This window comes from Scomber scombrus, chromosome 22 (genome assembly GCF_963691925.1).
Source record: "Scomber scombrus chromosome 22, fScoSco1.1, whole genome shotgun sequence".
Classification (NCBI taxonomy): Eukaryota; Metazoa; Chordata; class Actinopteri; order Scombriformes; family Scombridae; genus Scomber; species Scomber scombrus.
The window spans coordinates 16,128,747-16,150,210 of NC_084991.1; the positions used below are offsets into that span (position 1 = coordinate 16,128,747).

Consider the following 21,464-nt stretch of genomic DNA (forward strand, 5'->3'; position numbering starts at 1 on the left):
CCTGAGTAATGGCACATAAATACCAAGTGTTCTCATAGAGTGGGTAAAAACTAATTAACGAGCAGAGAAGTTAAAATGCATGGCTAATAACGGTGGTTAATGGTTGAAACATACAGCCTCTGCTACTCCAGGTGGTAGAATGAGCCCAGCCATTGTGTTCTGTGATGAATTATCATCAAACAATAACATTAAAGTCTTCCCTTGTGTCAACAGTAAAGGCGCACCTAAGCTCACACCCCTAAAGTCCTGATATGTGTTGAGGTCGGTGACAGACAAATAAGGTAGGGAAACACTTATCTACAGCACAAAAAAGATCTTTAGGATTTGAACCTAAACTTGTGGGAACTAATTGGAAGTAACAACCACATTTTTTCCTTTATCAATATCCAAAAGCCTTGAGTCAAAATATATTCTTGAGGTCTTTCGCTTCTCATCCGAAAGGCTTTATCTTGGTGGGGAGTCCCAGATATTTAACCTCTGTATGGTTGTTTACAGTTAATCAGCGACTCCCCAGCAGTACAGTAAATCAGAACTCAGGAGGCCTTTTGGGTGGCAGCTGAAAACTTTCAAGAAGCTACAAGTTCAGTTGCTCTTGACTCAGTGCGTTTGCATATACCATGAACTGGATGACTGAGATCTTAACAGATATATTTCTCCTTGATCAAAATGATTCGTGATTCACTATTATCATTGGCGAGTGATTGGTATGACTGTGAAGTTGCACAAAGATCATCAGGCAAGGTGATTGTTCTGCTACTGGATGGTCTATCTAGCAAATTGAATGTACAGGGAAGAACCACAGTATGGTTATGATTATTACAATAACAATAGTTCTTCTAGGTTTATTAAAGTTTGCAAAAGGATGTTGACCTGGTATGATCTTCACCAGTTTCAATTTTCAGGGTACATTGTGGGCTGAAAAATTCGGCAGACAACAGATACCAAATACACATTTGGAAATGAGCTCATGATAATTCAATTCCACTGGACCTTTTTTATGATTGTGAATATTTTGACAATGTAATTGTTCACAATGGTTCCACTTGTTATTATGAGACAGTTTAATTTGAGCAGTGGTCACACAAAATTAAATGACTAAAGTGACTGGGACAAAACTTTCTCTTTCTGCATAGGAACTGAATGTCCTATTATAATGTGAAACTTTAGAGTCCAGACATTCAGCAGAATCTAGTGGGAATCAAAGTGAGTCTGTGACTCATAATGGAGTAGCTCAAGGTGGTTGATTGGTATGACAACCAAGATTAGTCTTCAATTTTTCATGTTTGGGATAGAGTTGTTGGGCTTTTAAATACTGATTAGTGTGCTCAAGGCTATGAGAATACCATAGGTGCAATTTGTCAAACAGCATGATGTCCCTTGCATTAGAAAACTACCGTAGTTATTTGGTTATTCATCAGAGACCATGGTAGTTGGTAACCTGCCAGACTCAATTTCCATAAAACAGGTTCACTTTGTAACTTAAGACACTTTTGGCAAACTGACCCAAAGCAGCAGTTATATACTACGTTATCATGCCCCTAACCTGATCACAGCTGGCTGGAATGATCACAAAATGTTTTTGTCTTCATTTAAAGTCACATGACAAAGATCACATATAACAATGTTTTATTCAGTTAATTCAATAAATAACTGAATTCTCAATTTATCAGCAGACAACATTATGATGTGCAGTGTACATACCTCATGGCAGTGATACATCTGCAAACAATCAATTTAATTATAAGGGATCAAATTTTAAAGGTTTATTCAAATCTGTTTTCAATGAAAATAGTTTCAGATGACAGAAACATTTTATAGATATTTTTTATTTCTGTTTTTACAGACTTTTTGTCACAACAAAGTCAGCAAGAGCATTTTTTTTCCATTACAAGTAAGTCATTTGAAAGCAACCAAAAGAGGACAGCGACCATATCATAGCGTAAAAGCAGAGGCAGTTTTGACATGCAGCGAAACAGGCAGGGCTTCTAACCAAATCCAAGGCAAGGAGAACACCAACAGCCCCCACCCTCCGGTTTCAACTCAAACCCCCATTTACTCATCATTCAGAGAACCCGGAGTAAACCATTTGCAAAATAAACAGAGGCTGCAACAAAAAGGTCTGAAATTTTCAGTCTGAAATCTCACTCCTAGGGTGACAAAATGAACAAATTTCTAAAATTCCTTATTCTATTATGTGCTGTTATCATTGCTTCAAAAGGGTTTCAGTAACAGATTTCAAAATCACAACATTCAAGTCTTTCGAGTTAGCCAGCATGGAGATTGGTCAAAGAATACAGAAATCTTTTTATGCATCACTGACGTAAAATTTGTCCAAAACGCCATTTGATATGTAAGCGATACAGGGCCAAGTAGAAAAGGAAAATCTGACCTCTCCACCTTTCTCATTCAACATTAGTTTCAAAGTTTCAAAGATTGGATTGGAGGGACAGTTTAGTCTATTAAAAAAACTCAAGGTAGAGGAAGAGGCCACACATAATGAAAGGTTAATATAATGAAACTTTACAACCGTTCTTTTCACTCTATCTAGTATAGTACAGTGCAATTACTGTTCATTATGAGATTAAAGCCCTGGCCTTACAATACTTATATTGAAATCGTAAAAAATATTAACACGCTATTGATTTATCATCATTTCATTTCAGGTTTAAGAGACGACTGCAAAATGAGAGATGTGTATTTAAGTGCTAAGCTTCGCGTTTACGTTACAGAGTCTGAGTTTCTAGTCTGAGCAGTGTTTTAGGGTCCAGGTGCGAGAGCGCTCCCTCAGTGTTTGGTCCCTAAGGGAGAAAATAATTACCAAGTCCTTACATCAAGTGGCTACAAAGAGAGGCCAAAAAAAAAAAAAAAAGAATCCTATCCCAAAACCCTGGGGGTGGGGGAAAAACAAAACAAAACAAACAAAAAACAAACAGGGTAAAGGAAAATCACTAGACAGATAAAATGACCCTCCACAACAAACAGACAAAAGCAATGTTAAGACGGAGGTTGATCAGGGTAAAGGGGCGAGTCCATCTTCTGTCAGGGGACCACTGCATCCGTCTGTCTGTCCGTTCACCCACCTGTCCAGCCACCTCCCACACTGTGGTGGTTCACTTCAGCAGAGCCTTTATGGCATCGCTCTCGGCAGCTTCAAAGGCACTGATGTCGTCTGGTCCTTTTCTGTTTTTGTCAGCTCCCTGCGGGGGAGAGGGGACATGAATATTAAATATGCTTAGTAGGTGTATCAAGACTTCATCGCAGTATGACAGAATTCATCAGGACAGGGGTTAAGGGGAAGAGCAGAGACCTGAATTTAAAGCCCCTTTTTGAACAAACATAACTAAACTCAAGAACTAAAAATCACCTCTTTCCAATTTCCTCCACATCTGAAGGATTGTGAGCATTGAGTGAATTACGTTAATAATGGATTTAAAATCAACAGCATTGTTTGGGAGGTAATTTTAACACAAAAAAACAAGGAGTCATTATGTTGTTCTTTGTATTAAGTGGAGACACACTCCTCGCGACAATCAACAGTGTGTTATGGTTATTAAGCAAAACACAAAACCTCTCTGCAAACACTATAATTTCTAGGACATCGAGTACTACCACAGAGATCAGGAACTTTTTGGGTGCCAAGAACAATAGAGCCAAACTCAAAACCCTGAACTTTCTATTCCAAAAGGTAGAAAAACTTTAATCAAAATCACATTAACATTTGTAATAATGCCAATGACTAAAAAACCCTGGAACATAACATTACTTGGCAGATTGTTGTTTTTTTTTTTTTTTTTTTTTAAATTACTGTGTAGTATCCATGTTTACTCATTATTTCAGTTTTAGCAGGATTTAATGAAGACAATTTCAAATTTTCGGGGGGGGAGGACGTTGTAGACAGCAGAGATCACAACTAAAAAGTTCAGGAAAAGTGACAAAAGGGAAAGTTGATAGATATCACAGAAGAATCCCTATGGTAAAAAAGGGGCTTTATTGTGGTGGTCAACCATGTGCCATGGAGAGTCAATAGCACTAATCAGTTACTTGGGATAAAACTAGGGATGTGACGAGATCTCGAAAGATTTAAACGCGACTATATTTCTTGTTGCGGTGAATGCTGTCTTGTGAAGCAGTATTCAGGGGGCAGCACAGGATTTGTGCAATTAACTTTTATTTCTGTTTTCTTTTTTTTTTTTTAAATCAGCAATATGTTATAATTTGCGGTAATTTGATTCCTTATTTCATTTATATTTATATACTAGAATTGTTTCATAATTCATTTTTGGTATTCATGGGAATAACAACCATAAATACCAAAAATATCTATCTATATGGTGGGGTGGAGGAAGTGCATATGATAATTCATACTTAGAAAGTAGAACTGAAGTGACATTCATTAAAAGATGACATTTTTGGATTGTTTTGCATTTTGTGACATATAATCTTTTATTTTTCTAGTCATATATTTCGTCATTTATGTTTTCTTAAAAATAGTGTTAAAATCTCATTCTCGTTACTCAATATTGTGTATCGTCTTGTCTCGTGAGTTGAGTGTACTATACACCCCCCCAGATATAACCCAGACCCATATTGAGCAGCTACAATGGTATGCTACTGAAATCAATAGTGGCAAAATATCTATCACTTTTACTGTGACTGTCACTGTCTAAATCCAAACAACACAAACCCAGTTGAACTCTGATGGATAAGAAGGAGGGACAGAAGGACTGTGAAATAGAGTGGATGCAATGATACGGATTACTGATGACAAAAAATGTCTGTAAAACAAGAAAGGCGATGAGATAAGCAACACGTTAGATGCACATGTAGTGACAACAGATTTAATGGGCGACAGAGGAGTAGAGGGGCATGTAGTGGAGAGACACTGCTTTGTTTGGCCTGCCAACTTTAGCCTCTTAGCGAAAGGCTTACAGAGCCACGGCAGAGAGAGTCTATTGTTGCGTGGAGAAGCAGGGCATCAAAAAAAACAATGTGACCCAGTTTGAGCGCCCAGAAGTGTGAGGATGGTTGTCTGGGAGCAAATTCCATGTCACAGGAGCAACAGAGCACATCCCGAGCGAGAGATTTACCAGAGCTGAGCCGGTAACCCATCAGATCTACATCTCTAATTGGTAAGGAGACGAAAAACAAAAGTAAGAAAGGTTTTTGAAAAATGTGTAACACACTTCATATTTCTTGGAAGTATGCATCTGTCAATACTCGGATTACGTCAGTCCAGTTTTAACTATGGCATTTGCTGGCCCCCAAAGTCCCTTTGAGCAATTGCCATATTTTACAACCAAAAGCAGTAGTTTACCCCAGGGTTGGGTTGGTTTCTGGTTTTGCTGGTCTAGTCCAAGGTACAAGCTTAAACCCGTTTCAGCATTTGTCATTAAGAGATCTGACACAGAGGCTCCGACACGACAGGATTGGCTACTGCTGTCCCCCCAGCTGGATGTCAAAAAAAAGCTGGAGGAGGTAGACTGACCCGGGGCTAACAGGCAAAGATCTCACCGATAACCTGGATAAAGCTGTTCCCCTAGCAGTGGGTGCTGTGGAAACAACCCACAGATACAAAAAGGGACGCGATGGATCATTTTTACCAGCCTCATTCATGGGCTCTCATTGCTTGTCCAGTCATTGGATTACTATTAAACCAGTTTGAACACTTTTACATCGCCACAGCCCTAGTTTACACAAAAAAAGACAACATTTAACACATGATAATACCTTTATACACGTATGATGGCTTTGGTGTCCTGGTGTAACAAGACCATCAATTTCCCCTCATTTTATCTGTAAATACACAGAGCATTCCTTCAGTGTCATTCAGGGGAAACCAGAACCCTTCTGCTCTAAAAAATGTTCCTGGTATTTAGACGGTTGTTTTAATCCATCTGTAAAATCATAAATGAACCAAAGCAAAAAAAAAAAAAAATTAGTAATAAAGTTTTTGTGGTTTCAGTTGAAGTTTTCCAATAGCTGCTGACTCATTCATATCAGGTACTTGGTAGCCAATCATTGTGCTCTCTCCACTCTAGCAAGTTCGGGGGGGAGGGTGAAAGGGTGGACTAGGAGGAATCTCTCTTCCCCCCCTCCCTTCTTTCTTCAGCTCTGGGGAAGTCATTAGTAGCTGGTTCAAGACCATACCTCATAGCTGACTCTACAGGCCTCATTTAGATGGTAGGAAACTGCATTAGACCTTGACCTAATGCACTTTCACCACCAATACCATGTTTGTTTGGGCACAAACAAGGTGTCTCTCTGACAAACACAATTATATAACTTTTTGTAGACCAACATATTTGAGGTAAAAACAATCTCATAATGAGCATTCCCCTCTGGTCCCCACACGTATGGTCCCCCGAACATTAGAGGGTCTGCCACAGATTGATACACCCCGTGGGTATTTACAGTGGAGTTACAATAATAGCTCTGGCCTATACTCCTCACAGTTAGGGTCTCTCAAGATACACCGTGACATCCCAAACGGCCAACCAAGCACAGTGTCATACTCCTGACACCACTTACAGTAATGAGCTTTCCCCCCCAACTTGAAAAATGGCCCATCATGAACACCTCACTGTCTAAACATTATCCATTCAAAGAGAAGCCAGTGGCACAAAGAGACACCGGCCTAATGAGTAAGAATAGACTCCCAGGGTATCTCCAGTCAAACTGAGATGCATCATCGTCCTGGATTATGAAGCCATACGAAGCAGCACTGGGTCAGTAACGTAATGCCACTGACCTACCAAAGTGTCCATTAAGTTTTCATTGTGCCACTAGAGAATGAATTTGAAAGGTCTACCACACACAAATTGTCAAATAATGCTTACTCCTCTGTCTTAACACTGCTTACATCAGACTATTGACCTGCTGGCACCGGTCACACATTACCAACCTGGGAGAGGGGAGATTTTATTATGGGAACAGGGGAAAAATCAATAACTGTATTGGAGCAGGTTGTCTCTGATAGGTTCTGCCTGAAGTAAAGATTTTAGGGATGGTTGAAAGAGTTGTTCAAAAAGTTTAAAAGAAAAATAAAGTTATTGGAATGAGTTATGAAGTTTAGAGCTGCACAACAGAGCATTGATGGCAACTATGTTGATAATAAATTAATAATTGTAGTAGTTCAAGTAAAAAGGTAATGTGTTTGCTGATTCTAGCTTCTATAAAAGGTAAGGGCTTTGTCATGCTGATAAATTGAGTATATTTTTATTAGTTTCAGACTGATAAAATGACATTTTCTGACACCACAGACTGAGGAAATACAGCTCGCAGAATCGGTAACTTCTTTTAATTCACTTCTTAAAGCTTATTTCTACAGACTAGCTTTGATGTGATGTCGTTTGTTCGTTTGTCTGTTTATCGCTACTGTCTTTTATTTCATTTTATTTTACACTATCACATTTATTGTACTGCTTTTGCTTTGTATTGTCAGTCAAAGCACTTTGTAAACTTTGTTTTTAAAGGTGCTATATAAATAGAGTTATTATTATTATTATTATTACTGATTAATCAAGACACAGAAGATAATCTCCAGGATCATGAAAATAATAGCTACAAAATGTAATCTTTGTGCAAAAATCAACTAAAGTGTGTGAAGCACAAAATGCCTTCTATACTGAGAGCAGAGCTGGAATCTAAGTTTACTCATCATTAGTGAATCTTTTATTACCTTACATCATACTTACCTGGGTAGCATTGCCATGAAAAGACAGTTATCTATAGAGGCAAAACAAACACGTTTACTTTTTATTCTATTTTTTGAATTTCGAGAACTACAATGTGTACAGAAATATAAATAGATGGTCTCATGACACCTTCTAGGGTCAACTTTAAAGAGCAAGGCCATAATAGGAACTAACTTGATAAAATAGTGCTGCATTTCTTCCTTGTCAATGGTTACAGTTCCTCACAGAAGAAATTATGTGTGTATATTCATGTGTGTACGCCTGTGTGTGTGTGTGTGTGTGTCCCTTCACTGTTGGTGTAAATTAACTGGCCGGCCTCTCCAGGCTGTAGTCAGCACTTTCCGGCAGGATCTTACGGCTGGGTCACCTATTGGGGTTAAAATGGTCTTTCATAATTTTTTGCTAACAACAGCCCAACATGCAGTCATGGGGGCAGGGGTCAGCTCCCATGATGCACCAGGGAACCAAGCCATTTTGTATGCCAACACAAGAATGTCTGACAGTCCAATTGTCACAATTCAGTATTCTCAAAAGGCTCCTTTTTTCTGCTGCAGGACGGTGGCTGTGGTGCTACAGGTGCTGCCAGACAGAGTGGATATGAAGCCGCACAGTCAACGATGTGGCTCTGGGACAATCTATTCATCTCATGTTAAGACACATGGTGAGCTTTCAGAGCTGCCAGGGGTAGATGTATTGAGATCTGGTCCCTGTGGTGACTGATGACCTTTTGGCAGCATCTCTGCGTTAATCCTTGTTGGTGCTTAGTGGAGATGAGTACAGAGCTGTGAGAGGAGCAAACCTGTGGGTTCATATCTTCGCCTTCCACTGTAATCCCTGTTCAGATGAGCTACGGCTGACACACAGGTCTGTCTCATCTCACACAATACGACAGACAAAGGCTTCATTAAAAAAAAAAGTGATGGTCCACCCAAGGGGCTTTCGTTTCCAATGCAGATGTAGTACTTGCAGCCTATTTCAGATATAGAAATGCTTCTGGCTAGATCTACTGAGGCTGTGGATATGTGACTGGTAGCAGGGGAAATAAAGAAAAATAGCTGCAGTTGAAAAAACAGTCTATTTTTTAAAAAAAGGTACCATATGCTGTTATAGCTGAATCCTATCATTCTGATGTGGAGGTGATGTGTGACATAAAATGTGTCGTCTAGCAGGCCGTCCACATTTTGGAAGACCTGCTTCTAAAAAGGAAGATCTCTAAAAATGAGAAAAATCATTCTACCAACTTATCATCTTAATAATAGTAGAAATAAAACACAGCTTGTGTAACTCATAACTGATAAAGCCTATGGTAGAAAATGCGACAATAATACATTCAATTATTTGGGATAAGACATTCAGGGCTGATAGTTCATGTGAAAAAGAGTCAGAACAATGAACCTGCCCAGAATAGCTTGCCAACGTTACATTGGCTACTTTGACAGAGAACAACTTATGGGGTAGTAAACTGTTTTTTCTCTTCCTGTTGGCATTGGCTGCCTCATTCGTTTAATCTTTGAGCCAACAGCACTGACGGCCAGCAGACAGCAGTAGTCAGCTGCCTGCCAGCTGCTGGCCAACTGCTTGCAAGACTGCTGGGTTGCTGATGCGAGGGATAGAGGGTGTTTATGAAAATGGATGATGAATACAGACGATGCCAACAGGAATAAGTAAGCAGTAGAGTACCATGCAAGTGTCTCTCCAACCTGACACTACTGTTTCCTGCACATAGATTACAGTTTCCTCTTCTTTCAAATGTCTGCCTCAAAGTGCAGCTAAAACTGGACTGATAAAAAAAAAGTCTGCGTGAATGGTGCATGTGCAATTGTATCGAGTGTAAAAAAACTACTCCTTTTATCGGTAGTATGAGTTTACTTGTGAATACCCCCCTCCCTGTTTCCCATTACTTTCGTTGAGCCAAGATGATTCTACCGCGAAACAACTCTGTAGAGGAGCTTTCATTTACCCTGCCTCATTTAGCCTGGCTGGGAACAGACAGCTGCTCACTCACCCTGAGCCTCCTGAATATCTATCTCTTCCTGACAGTTTGACGGTTTGAAACACACTTGCATGCAAGCCATCTACACGACAGCATGCAGTCCTCGAGGTTGTACGCTCCTCTCCCACAGTGATGCTCAGTTTGTGCTACTAACAGAAGACACTGGCTTTCAAAAATAAAGCTCTGTCTCTGCTCCATCTGAATTAAAATGTGCTCACCTTTGTCTTTTATTTGTCTTATCTCTCTCTGTTTATTTCTTTAAACCAGAAAATTCACATGCCAATTACAATTTTGCCCTGAATTTGATAATACGAAGAATATCTCCAAGTAGTGCTATACACATTGTTCTACTTTTAAGTTCAATGTGGATGCTATGTAAGCATTTTCTAATTATGTGGAAGGTTTAAACTCATTTAGCTGGGAGGAAAAGTTAATGTGTGACTCTCCAGTTACTATTTAAGAACTTATAGATGCCATGAATCATCTAAAGAAGTGATAAGTCACCTCATAATGATTCAATCACCTCTGAATTTTAAAAGCTTTTTTCTGTTGTTGCTAGCCCCATACCTTATGGATGTATTTTCAGAGAGCAATTCTAAATCTACAGTTCCTACCAGCATGACAAATTACACAGGATGTCATTCATCAAATACCTGAACCGAAAAAGGACTTGCTTATAATTGACAACTGGAGGCCCATTAGTTTGCTCAATAATGATTATGAGTTGTTAGTTATTGTATTTTCCAAGAGATTTAAAAGCGTTCTAGACTCAATTAAAGATGAAAATCAATCTGGATTTATGAGTAGCAGACATGTTTTTAATAATATAAAATTTATTTTTGATCAAAATCATTATTCTGAACTGATCACTGAGGATAGTTTTATATATTTTTTCAAAGCCTTTGACACAATTTAGTACCCTTTCATTTTTAATTATCATGAAACATTTCAAACATACTTTTGCTTATGCAGTGAAAACCCTGTATGCAAATGGGTTATTTTTAAATGTTGCATCCTCTATAGTAATTGATAAAAAAAAAACTGTGGAAAAATAGTATACACTGCATTAGAAATATCTGTAATTATCACCTGATTTTTTATATTTCTCCACCTTGAACAACATGTTCAAGATTAACTGGTTAAAGCATTTTTTGAAAAAGGACTAATATTATTACTGCAGTTTTGCATGTATTTTGACCAAGTGGTGTTGCCATACCTAGCCCTCCAAGATGATGGACCTGCTTGTGAAAGCATTACTCAGATTAGACTGTTATTAAGATTGAGCAGTAACAAGCTCCTCCACCTACAAATGAGGCAATCTTTTCAACTGTGAGGCAATGGCACAAATCTGTTGTCTTCAGCTTGGTGACGTTTGTTTGAATGGGCATGAATATGGTACGCTTGTTATTGAGTTGCATTACTACAGTCTATGTCAGCTGTGTCACAGTATTGTCTCTCTCCTCACGGCTCTGACTGTGAGTGCATGTGTGCACATGCCTGCATGTATCTGAGGTAGCATTGAAGATCGTTCCACAGCTGAACAACTAAGGGAGGCTGAGGTGAAGGATCGGGCAGAGATTTAGGTGGAGCTAACGTTTGTGCACCCATGAATGAAACTGCTTTAAAAACACACACACACACACAAAACAAGTGAACAGCAGCAATACTGTGATGCTCTATGAACATTCCAGCACAGCCTCCACAGGACTGTGTTAAAGGCCCTTTGTCCAGTGAGTTACCTCATCAGCAATCATGACTCACATGGAGCCTCTGACACATCAACATGCACTGGTGGGTGAAGGACACCAGGGCACTTCTGTGTGCAGATGCATGTATATGCATGCATGAATGCATGCTCAAATCAGAATACCAACCTTTTCTAGCAGGACCTTGACACAGGAGAGGTGACCCTCAAAACAGGCAGAGATCAGTGGAGTGAGCCCATGTTTGTCTGGAGCCTGAAGCGGGAGCAAGTGGTGAAGGCATGTGTGGGAGAAAGACAAAAAAACAACAACACATCAGCAAATCATAGGCATATCCCTCTGTTTATTAAAATAAATGAGAAAAAAAACTACTTTAAGATAAGTTTTACTCTTTATAGAACACTACTGATTTTCAAATAACTGAATTGTTTCTCCAAGGTTGGTTTTAAACTTATCACCATGACCAGAAGTACACTGGGGTTCAAAAATTCATGCTGCTTTGCTCATGCAATTCTGCAACTTATTGAACAGGCATCTGAGACCTTTAGAAAACGCTGCAAGTTACAAAAGAGCTGCAACCAAATTACAGATGTCAATAAACGTTGGATGGGTAAGTGCTGTTAAGTGGATACGGATCAATGTCCTACCACGACACCATAAGAGACTGAAACTCTGGGGGCCGATCAGGCTAAATGTGAAGTTTGATAAGCCTTATTGTTTAGAGAGACAAAAGGGACGTTGGCTATATGAAAAGCATATGATGAACTATTTTAAAGACACATACTGCTTTTGTTTAAACAAACTGATAACGCTTATGTAAACTCAAGCAGGCAAAGAACAGGCTTAGACAATGAAGGGAGGTAGACATATGCACTGCTATTTTTTGTGGGCAGTAGGCAAATAAATGCAAAAAGACGGCGATGTGAAGTGGTTGTTGTGGTTCTTACATTGACATCTGCTCCTATAGAAATGAGGAACTCTACCACATCCGTCTGACCAAAGTCTGCAGCGTAGTGCAGAGGCTTCCTCCCACCATCCAGGGTCCGGTTGGCATCCTCGGCCTGGAAAAAAAGAGAGAGTACATCAACAGGACTGAGCAGATACACTCAATGTTGCCAAAAGCTAGCAATATGCATTAAAAGGAGATCTGAGGAACCTTTTGTTAGTTGAAACAGGAACACTCACTGTTAATATAAGCTCACACTGAACTTCGGTGACAATTACATGCACAACATCCTCTCCTCTTTATTTCCCCCTTGTGGTGCTATTAGACCACAGACCGTCAACTTAGCAGCAGCAAGGAGAAGGGACTAATTCACCGCCCTTCCTCATCCACATCACACCATACTAAGCACACACAGAGCTTTGTGTGGACCAGGTAGCCTTTCAGTGACAATACCTAATGGAAGACATATCAATCACAGCTGTGACTGTTAGTGCTTTCAAAATTGTATATGATTACCTTTTTGTCTGCATATGGATGAAGGCAAAAGAGGCTAAAAGCATTCATCAGCTCAGAAAATGAGCCTCCATTACAGGATGTATGATTATTAGAGGCCTTGGGAGGTAGAGGTTTATCTTGTTACACAAGACCCTCATATGAAAACACCTGATCTGGGGATGACAGAAGTAGCTTGACTATCTGGTTCCCCCAAGGCATCTAAAAGGAAATCTAATAAAGCTGAGATGCCAGTCAAAAAGGGGGAATGGGCAAATAGCAGAACTGTATTTTTACTATTATAGTGACAGGAGATTAGATACTGTCTAGGAATCTGGTTATCAAAATGTAATGATCCAGCAAAAATAGTCCTTTCCTGACCCACATAACTTCATTACAGTTTTGATATACAAAATATCTGAACTTGTATAGTTTGACTTAGAGAAATCAATACTCAATTTATCTATCTACTACAGATCTAATCGATCGTTACCATCAAAATATAATGAGATCAATTTTCAAGTTCAAAAAGCTGCTTGCACAATACACTTGGGCTTAGATAAAGCAAAAATTGTGTGTTGTATCACAAAATGTCTTAGTTGCACCTTAATACTGCTTTAACTGCTCTGTGTTTAGGCAGCAAACAGGAAACAGTGAAAGGGGAAGAATTAAACATATTTTTGTCTGCAGGAAGATTGTCGGCTGTAAGTTGAGTTTGCATTGATCAGTAATGTAAAAAGTTTAGTCCTGGAGCACTGGGTAGAAAACATACAGGAGCTGGCTGTGGCTGCTATCACTCAGTTGAACCGAGTCTGTAACTGTGACCCTGAAATCATTCAGCAACAATATCATAATCCACACTATACCACTCCCTGCCTGTGACTCCCGCACTTCACCTCCATCACAAACTCTGCTGAAGGTCAAGTACAACACACTGAAGACTATTCTTCCTTTCACACCCATCCCACTGAATCCAATGATGGATATCAAACCTCAACCTCTTTTAACCCTTACATACTGTTCAGGGTCTAATTTGACCGAATATTATATTTGAGACAAGAAAACACAACCCTAAAAAACTTTTTCTTTTAGCCAGAAATGTGATGATTTTGCCTTATATGACCTAGAATACACAAAAAGTTGTTTAGTGTTTGACTCATATTTATTCAAAAATACTGTTTATTCACATTTAATTGAAATTGTTATGTAAGGTGGGATTGTAAATGCCTTTTCTCCATCAAAAAAAGTGTACAAACTCAAGAATACACTCTCTCTGCTCTATTGTGTATAGAGATATGAGGATATACTGTGAAATGCCAGAATATGAGCAGTATGTAAGGGTTAATAGTTTTAAATGTTACCGTCAATGACTGTCGCTCCAGTGGCTGATAAAATCGAAATGGTTTTGTTTCCACCACAGAAAAGCGGTAAAGCACTGCAGATGTTTGTAATCAGACTTTTGTGGACAATGAAATGGCTACGAGTTTCAAGAGGACCGTCAAAACGAGAAAAACACTCCTTGTAGAAAACTCCCAACTGCCTAATTCTGCGATCATAACTTCAGAATAATAATTAGTAACAGTGGGTTATACACCTGATAAAGCCACAGCTTTCCAATTAAGCTAACTCTAATATGCAAATATGTCCTGTACTGTATCTTATAATGTACATTTACATCTTTTTCTACAATATCTCTAGCTTTCATGTGACTTTGAAGTTTCAGCCATCTTATGGCTTTAAAAAGGAACTATGAACCTATGAAAAACAACATTTGAATTTAAAGTGAAATGCACAAATACACATTTAAGTGGAGTGCTGTGCTACATCAGATTTGGAATCCATTGTAAATACCATTAATTCCACCTGAATATAGCCTTTTAACCAGGATAATTTTACAGACACCTCTCAAGTCTGCAGGGTGAGTGTTTGATGTTCAAGAGACACATTTTGGATATCAAAACAGGCTATTAATAGTCAAACTTACACTGCAAAACTTTCTGCCTCCAGACACGTATTACGACATATAAAAAGGCTCTGCTTTGAACAATATTGTGTATCTGACATCGTTTAGCCCCCAAACATATATTACTACCATATCAAAATCCTTAAAATTACAGTAACTCCTTCTAACTCATTAATAATTCTATTCTATGAATAAAGTTAATAATAATAAAGTTAATAAATTATCAGTTGATATGCACCAATATTTTTTAACGTTATATAGGCAGCGTTTTATGTGTATGTGATTCTTTTTCTTATCTCAAGTTAAATATATTCGTACCTGTTTTTTTTTAAAATTATTTGTATTTATTTAATTAATCGACCATTTTTGTATATTTTTCATTTACTTTATCTATTATTTATCTTATTTATTATTTTATTGCACTGTGTTTATAGTCATACTGCTGTATGTATAAGATTATTGGTCGATATATTGATATTGGATTTTTAAAAATTCCCCAACATCGGTATCGGTATCATCCCCAAAAATCCAGTATTGGCTGGAGGCTTTAAGTTTCCCCATCGCAATTGTATAACTTGAACACTGGACCGGGACTGGCTCCAAACTATTTGCGATATCACTTAAAAAATTGATTATGAACAAACTAAGATAAACTTTCCACTATCAGCTTTTAAAGTTTTTATGGCGTTTAATAATTATTTTAGCACTCCTTGCAGTCTTTATATCCTGTTTGCAATTCACAGAAACTGTTTCATCTATTTATAGTCATTCTTTCTGTAGGCCTATGTGTTGTTATTATGTGTAATTGCAATGAGAGCAACTAAACTAAACCGGAATCATGGTCCTTGTATGTGTAAACAAACCATGCCAATCAAGATCCTGAAACTGATTTAAAAAACCCACATTCATATTTAATCACTATAAACAAGCTCTACAGGAGCCCCCCTTTTAAGCTGTGTAGTGAAATCAGTGTGGCCCAAATTGGGAACCCGAACTTAAAAGCTTGGACGTTTCCATGAGTCTGTTCCAAAGAAAGAGATTATGTTGGTGGAGCATGGATGGTGCTGAGGGATTTGCGGTATCAGAGTCTCCATCTCCTCGGTTTACAGCTGAGACCCCCGCCCACCAGGAGCCCGGGCCCGTGTGGTCGGTTTAGCCTCGCTAGTAGCAAAATTAGCTCAAACTTACCTGACAGTGCGTCCACAGACAACCCTTTCTACTGACTATAATACACACTGTTCAGTAACACAGGTGTGGTTAACCAGCTATTGTCTACACTACAATGGAGACAGCTGTTAGCAGTCTGCCCACAATGTGTAAAATCACGTACCAGCTGATGCTATTGTTGGTTAGCCTGCCAACAGGTTGCTCTCTGCAGGGGGAAAGTGGTAACGATAGCTGTCTGCTAGCATAACTAAACATGATCTGCAGTCAAATTCAAAACACACTAGATTATAATGTGCATGTTAATTAACGTGAATGACAACGCTGGTGGTTTAAGGCGAGACAGTAAGGTTACCCCTCCTCCATGTATGAATGACAAATGTATGTCGCCAACAATGCTAGCTAACTTCAGACTTAGTCCTTGCTCAAATAAAACGTCAACCCTAAATTATTCCGAGTTCAACTCAAGCTGTGTTGAATCTCCACACACTACACTTACCATTACTAATGTTAATAACCTTACTTAACATTGCACAACTGCGGGTAATGTTAGCTAGCTTGCTACCTAGCTTACTAACTCGTCAGAAAATTGTTGGACACAAATGAGCCTCAATAGCCATTATCCCCCGCTTATCTTACCGTAACCACTTTAGCTTTGACCTCGTCCATATCCCCGGTCTTCAATGCCCACATCAATTCTTTATCTCCCATTCTTCCTGGATTTTCAAAAGTACAATTCACACCGCAGTTTTGCAGGGCAAGTTGTCAAGTTGAATGCTGGAGAGCGACAAAAGTTAGCTAAGCTGTGTGTGAGCAGATGAGGGGGGGGCTCGGCAAGGACGGTCGGTACAACTCGATTAAATGTCGATTTAAAAAAAGATTTGAGAGAGGGATGAAGTTAGGAGTGGACCGTAACTGGAAGCTGCCGAGAAGGAACAAATAAAAAAAAGGAGGGTTCAAAGAAGTTGTGAAAGGTAAGTAGCAGTGAGGGATCCGCCTTTCTGTAAGCCAGAAGTATTTCCGATGCTGTTACCCGGAAGTTAATATTTAAAGGCACAGCTATATGTTCCACTGCTGCTTTCACCGCCTGTGTAGAAGCGTGGATGTACACTCACTGGCCTCTTTAGTAGGTGTACACCCAGTGGCGATTTTATACCCTTTTCAAGCAAACATAAATCATTGGCCCAGCTATGATTTTCTAACTTATTTTTCTACATAAAACTCTCCTTTTGTCTTTTTTGTAATTTACTGTAAGTCTTGTTTGTGCAGGATCTTGTTCCAGATTTATTTTTGCTGTTCTGTCTCTTTGCACGGATGATTTGAATGAACATGCTCTACAGTTAAATTTACCACAAAAAAAAGCTTCAAGTTGCGTTTAGGTGATCGTGTTGAAAGCATTGATGGAGCTGTTTGAACAATTTTTTATAGCAAAGCACATACCATATGGTCTAAATATTGTTCTTTCTTGCTGTTGATGATAATTATTAATTATGTTTATGATTTTCAGCCTTAAAACATATGCAGTCAGTAGATGAAGACAGCTTCCTCATTACCACTGAAGTACAAAAGTGGAATTTCCTACCCTCATGTGGGTCACTCATAACCACAGTAGGCTAATAATAAATTGACACCAGTCCTCCAGTTGTGCTTGCTTGACGTACACCCAGAGGCCCTATGTTGACTGCATGAACAAAAAGTTAATAAGATAAGTTAATAATTTAAATCCATTAAAGCATATTCTTGATTACATTACTGGAAAATCCATTATTTCGACATTTTGTTGATGTCAAGTCAATCTAGAAGTATGCAATAGCTGCTAAATGAGCAAAACAAGTGAGAGAATACTTGAGTCAGTGTAATGATTATTTCATGTGTTGGGAGCTGCATGTTGGCCTATGTTGGATAGGTCATATCTTCTTTTCAGTTGATCTGGATGTAAGCCCATGTGACAGTCCAACCTTCTCTTAAACTCTTGAACAAGACACTGAACGTCTTCAGGTCCTGAAGCTGAACCTGAACTTTGACCTCCCGGTATGAGATCAATGAAATACCTGTTCAGATGTATATGTATGAGAGAGTGGGAGATGGCCTCAAAGAGCCAGTGGCCCTGATGAGTGATGTTATAGCTGAGCACAGGTATAGTGCATCATTATTTTCAAGGCACTCAAGGCAGCAAAAGCATTTGGTGCAGTACCCCTTGAAAGCAATCTGCACTTTCAGGGCCATCTCTATGTTTGCCATTTGAAGAACTGCTCAATCAGTCCCTGATAAATAGAGAATCAGCTGCAGAAAGACAACACATTAAGTGGGAGGTAGAAAAAACTGTCATTACTTTACCTTGACCTGTACAAGATCAAGGTCAGAACAGCAAGTTCAAAGGCAAATGCCTTTTGCCATAGCATCACCACTAGATTCTCCAAAATTGCTCCCTCTCTTCATTTCCTTCCCCTAATCTCATTCTCCCAATGAAGCCAACTGTATACATCCCCCGAGCCTGCCCCTGTGAATTATAGGGGATGACAAAAGTTTTGTCACGCTATCATTATATGAAATCTGCAGCCCCTTGGAAAAACCAATCTGTCCAGAGCATGAAGAGGACAATAAAAGACACAGTTTTACAGAAAATTCAATATGGCAGAAGAGAATAAAAATGTCACTAATGAGATTCAACCTTTTCCCTATCCTCCTCCCCATGTAGCTCCCCTTTACAACATGCCTCCCCAAGACACCTCTCACCTTTCTCACACGCACATACACACATTACAGACTGAGCAGCTGAAACACAGGTATTAAAATCATTTTATGTGATGGTAATAAACTGTCCTACTAGTGTGTGCTGCAGATTTTACACTGAAATAGTAATAAGGACGCAGATGATTACTGCCCAGGTTTCTCCCGCTTGTGATGCTAATGTGACATCTATGACTGAAATTAATCTCAGAATCGCAGGTTCATATGTGGTTTAAATCAATTGCAGTCAAACTATTCAAGCCAATGATAATGATATCTGCATACTAATGTTCTTTTACTGCTTTGGTGTCTCATTACATATCTTAAAACGTACTTCTATGACCATATAATATACCTCCATCACTTGATTTGAAACTTAATTATTGATTTTATAATCAGCAAACAATACTCACGACTGGATATATATTTCACTATGTGTAGTGAATGTTTTAAATACACATTTGCAATCAATATATTACAGCTGTAACCATGGCAAAAGTAAGTAGCTCTTACATAAAGAAATGGCACAGAGATGCCAGAGAAAAAAAATTTCTGCCTGACAGAAATGTAATCTTTCAATAGGCATGACAGCATGGCAGCTCCATTTTTCAGTCTATTAGCAACGCTCAGGCAACAAAATGACAGTATGCAACTTTGTTCATTAAAAAGTCCAGAGGGGGCTTGACTACAACATACTTTCACCACCCTGGATATTCAAGATATTTCAGATGACAGTACTAAATTGACAGTGCAGATGTAGCTCTCTGTAACTACAAGAGCATTCAGTCCTCATGGGTGATTTTGCATTGATATAATTAATAGACATAACCTCTGCAGTACATTTTTTTTTTCACTGATCAAATAAAACCTTTTTATGAGTATTGGGGCAGTCTGTTCCTGTCACTGGAAGATTATAAATGATTCTTTAAAGATGAAATGGTACATTTACTGTTACTAATTGTTCATGAATGAGTAGGACACATTGAATGTTATCCAGCAGAGGTTTTGAGATATTTATGAGGGTAGTACTCTCCCTGTTGCTTTGCCACATTAAACTGATCTGACAGCTGTAATGACTAATTACTTTGATTATCATCTGACATGCAAAACACATGATGAACTCATAAAACTTGATGTGTTTTTAGATTTTAATAGACAGTAGAATATTGAGTAGTCAGAGATACAGCATTTACAGCTTTAAACCTTCACCTTATGGACCTTCATTTGGTAAAACTGTTTATATGACATCATTACATGCATAATATGTTTGTCTGTCTATCAATACTTTTCAATTTCTCTTCCCTGTCAAAGGACATAATCTGGGTCATAAATGTATTGTTTCATTTTTAACAAAGGCTTAATCATTTCTAAAATCAGCAGGACAATGAAGTTTGTAGTAAACGTTACTCAAACAAAAATAAACGGTGCATCTGTTGAGGACTATTTTAATCAGTGGATGAATACACATTTATGAGTAGGTCTTATAATGGAAACAGGATAGTGTATGTGGCATTGACTCATACTACAGTGACCATGCTTATCTTGATGAAGGATCTTGTAACCCAATGCAACACTATGGCTCATTGATGTGTTTTACTAGATAATATGAAATAATACGCTATATCAGGCTTTGTCTATACAGCCAGAACTAGTTAGGACGATTCATTGATAGCTTGGCTCTGCACATGAGATTTGTTAACAATAAGAAAAACTACAGAATACAGCAGTCTTATCATTTCAGTGCAATTACTGGTCATTAGGGGCAGGTGGGGCATAGCCCACCAGAAGAAAGAACCACCAGAGAGAACTGTGCAAACAAATTATGTTATCATTTAAAAAAAAAACTTTCTATAATGTATCTTTGAATATATCATGTTAAATTGCAATATGTTGTTAGATTTAGGTTGAAATTTGCAGTTGGCAAAAAGAGGGGAGGCTTTATTAATTATCGCGAGCAAATGAACAAAGTGGATTTCATACTCGACCACGGGTTTGAAACCCTTTATTTGGAGGACAAACTGGACTTAAATCGCCTTGGAGAGCAGGGAAACATGAGAGCAGCGGAAGTCACCTGGAAAATGCTGTGCTTAGGTGAGAAATTAAACGCTACTGCCCTCATTGGGACTAGTGCATACAGGTACTGAGCTGATTCGCATAACAAACAGGTGTTCAGCCGGATTATCACATGTATTAAAATGTGTGGAAAATGTGAAATGGCACGGCAAATAAACACACTCTCAATCCGGGAATATTCAGGTGCATTTCGAGACAAGGTCATCTCTCAGGTGGACCAGCGGTTTTCACCCTGTCACTCCCTCCATCTGAGCTGGACTGTGCTGTAAAAGTATTGCCTGGAGGAAACAAGGAAAGGTTGATGTCTGAGCTTACCACTCTGTACCGCCACCACACTGAACATCATACTTGTAAGACGGCCCTGTCTCTGTTAACATCCACGAGGACAATTTAGGAGGCTGACTTTGACAGGAACTTTTACACCTTGGAGACAGGATAACTTTTATGTGCAAAACCATGGGACAACCCCGACTCAACTTATCGGCAACGCTGTCCATCAAAAGCCAGCTGATTCTTGCAGGACTTCACCCCCATTCATCCAAAAGTTTTCCCAGAGAAAGCTTTGATAAGTGAAAGCATATTTTTTATTATCCTGGCTTCCTGGTGCTGGTCCGTGCACTGGCCCTATTGTTGTGCAGGATAGATTGATAAAGATGGTGTCTGTGTGTCCATGCTTATCTAATAAGGTTCTTGTCACAGGTTGGAT

General features: G+C 38.8%; 1 protein-coding gene across 1 annotated transcript; it reads right to left on the reverse strand.

Annotated features, from left to right (window-relative positions):
- Positions 1-1,810: 1,810 nt before the first annotated feature.
- Positions 1,811-16,972, reverse strand: mtpn (myotrophin). Its single transcript, XM_062444034.1, has 4 exons — positions 16,595-16,972; positions 12,338-12,451; positions 11,562-11,645; positions 1,811-3,197 (listed from the first exon to the last, which is right to left on the reverse strand). The coding sequence occupies exons 1-4, from the start codon at positions 16,664-16,666 to the stop codon at positions 3,111-3,113; spliced, it is 357 nt and encodes a 118-aa protein (XP_062300018.1). The 5' UTR covers positions 16,667-16,972; the 3' UTR covers positions 1,811-3,110.
- Between the last annotated feature and the right edge of the window lie 4,492 nt (positions 16,973-21,464).

Excerpts from the sequence above, each read along its gene's own strand:
- mtpn (XM_062444034.1), bottom strand. The coding sequence starts at position 16,666 with ATGGGAGATAAAGAATTGATGTGGGCATTGAAGACCGGGGATATGGAC. Across the intron at positions 12,452-16,594 it reads TCAAAGCTAAAGTGGTTACG|GCCGAGGATGCCAACCGGAC; the intron begins GTAAGATAAGCG and ends CTTTTTTTCCAG. Across the intron at positions 11,646-12,337 it reads CTATAGGAGCAGATGTCAAT|GCTCCAGACAAACATGGGCT; the intron begins GTAAGAACCACA and ends CTCCCGCTTCAG.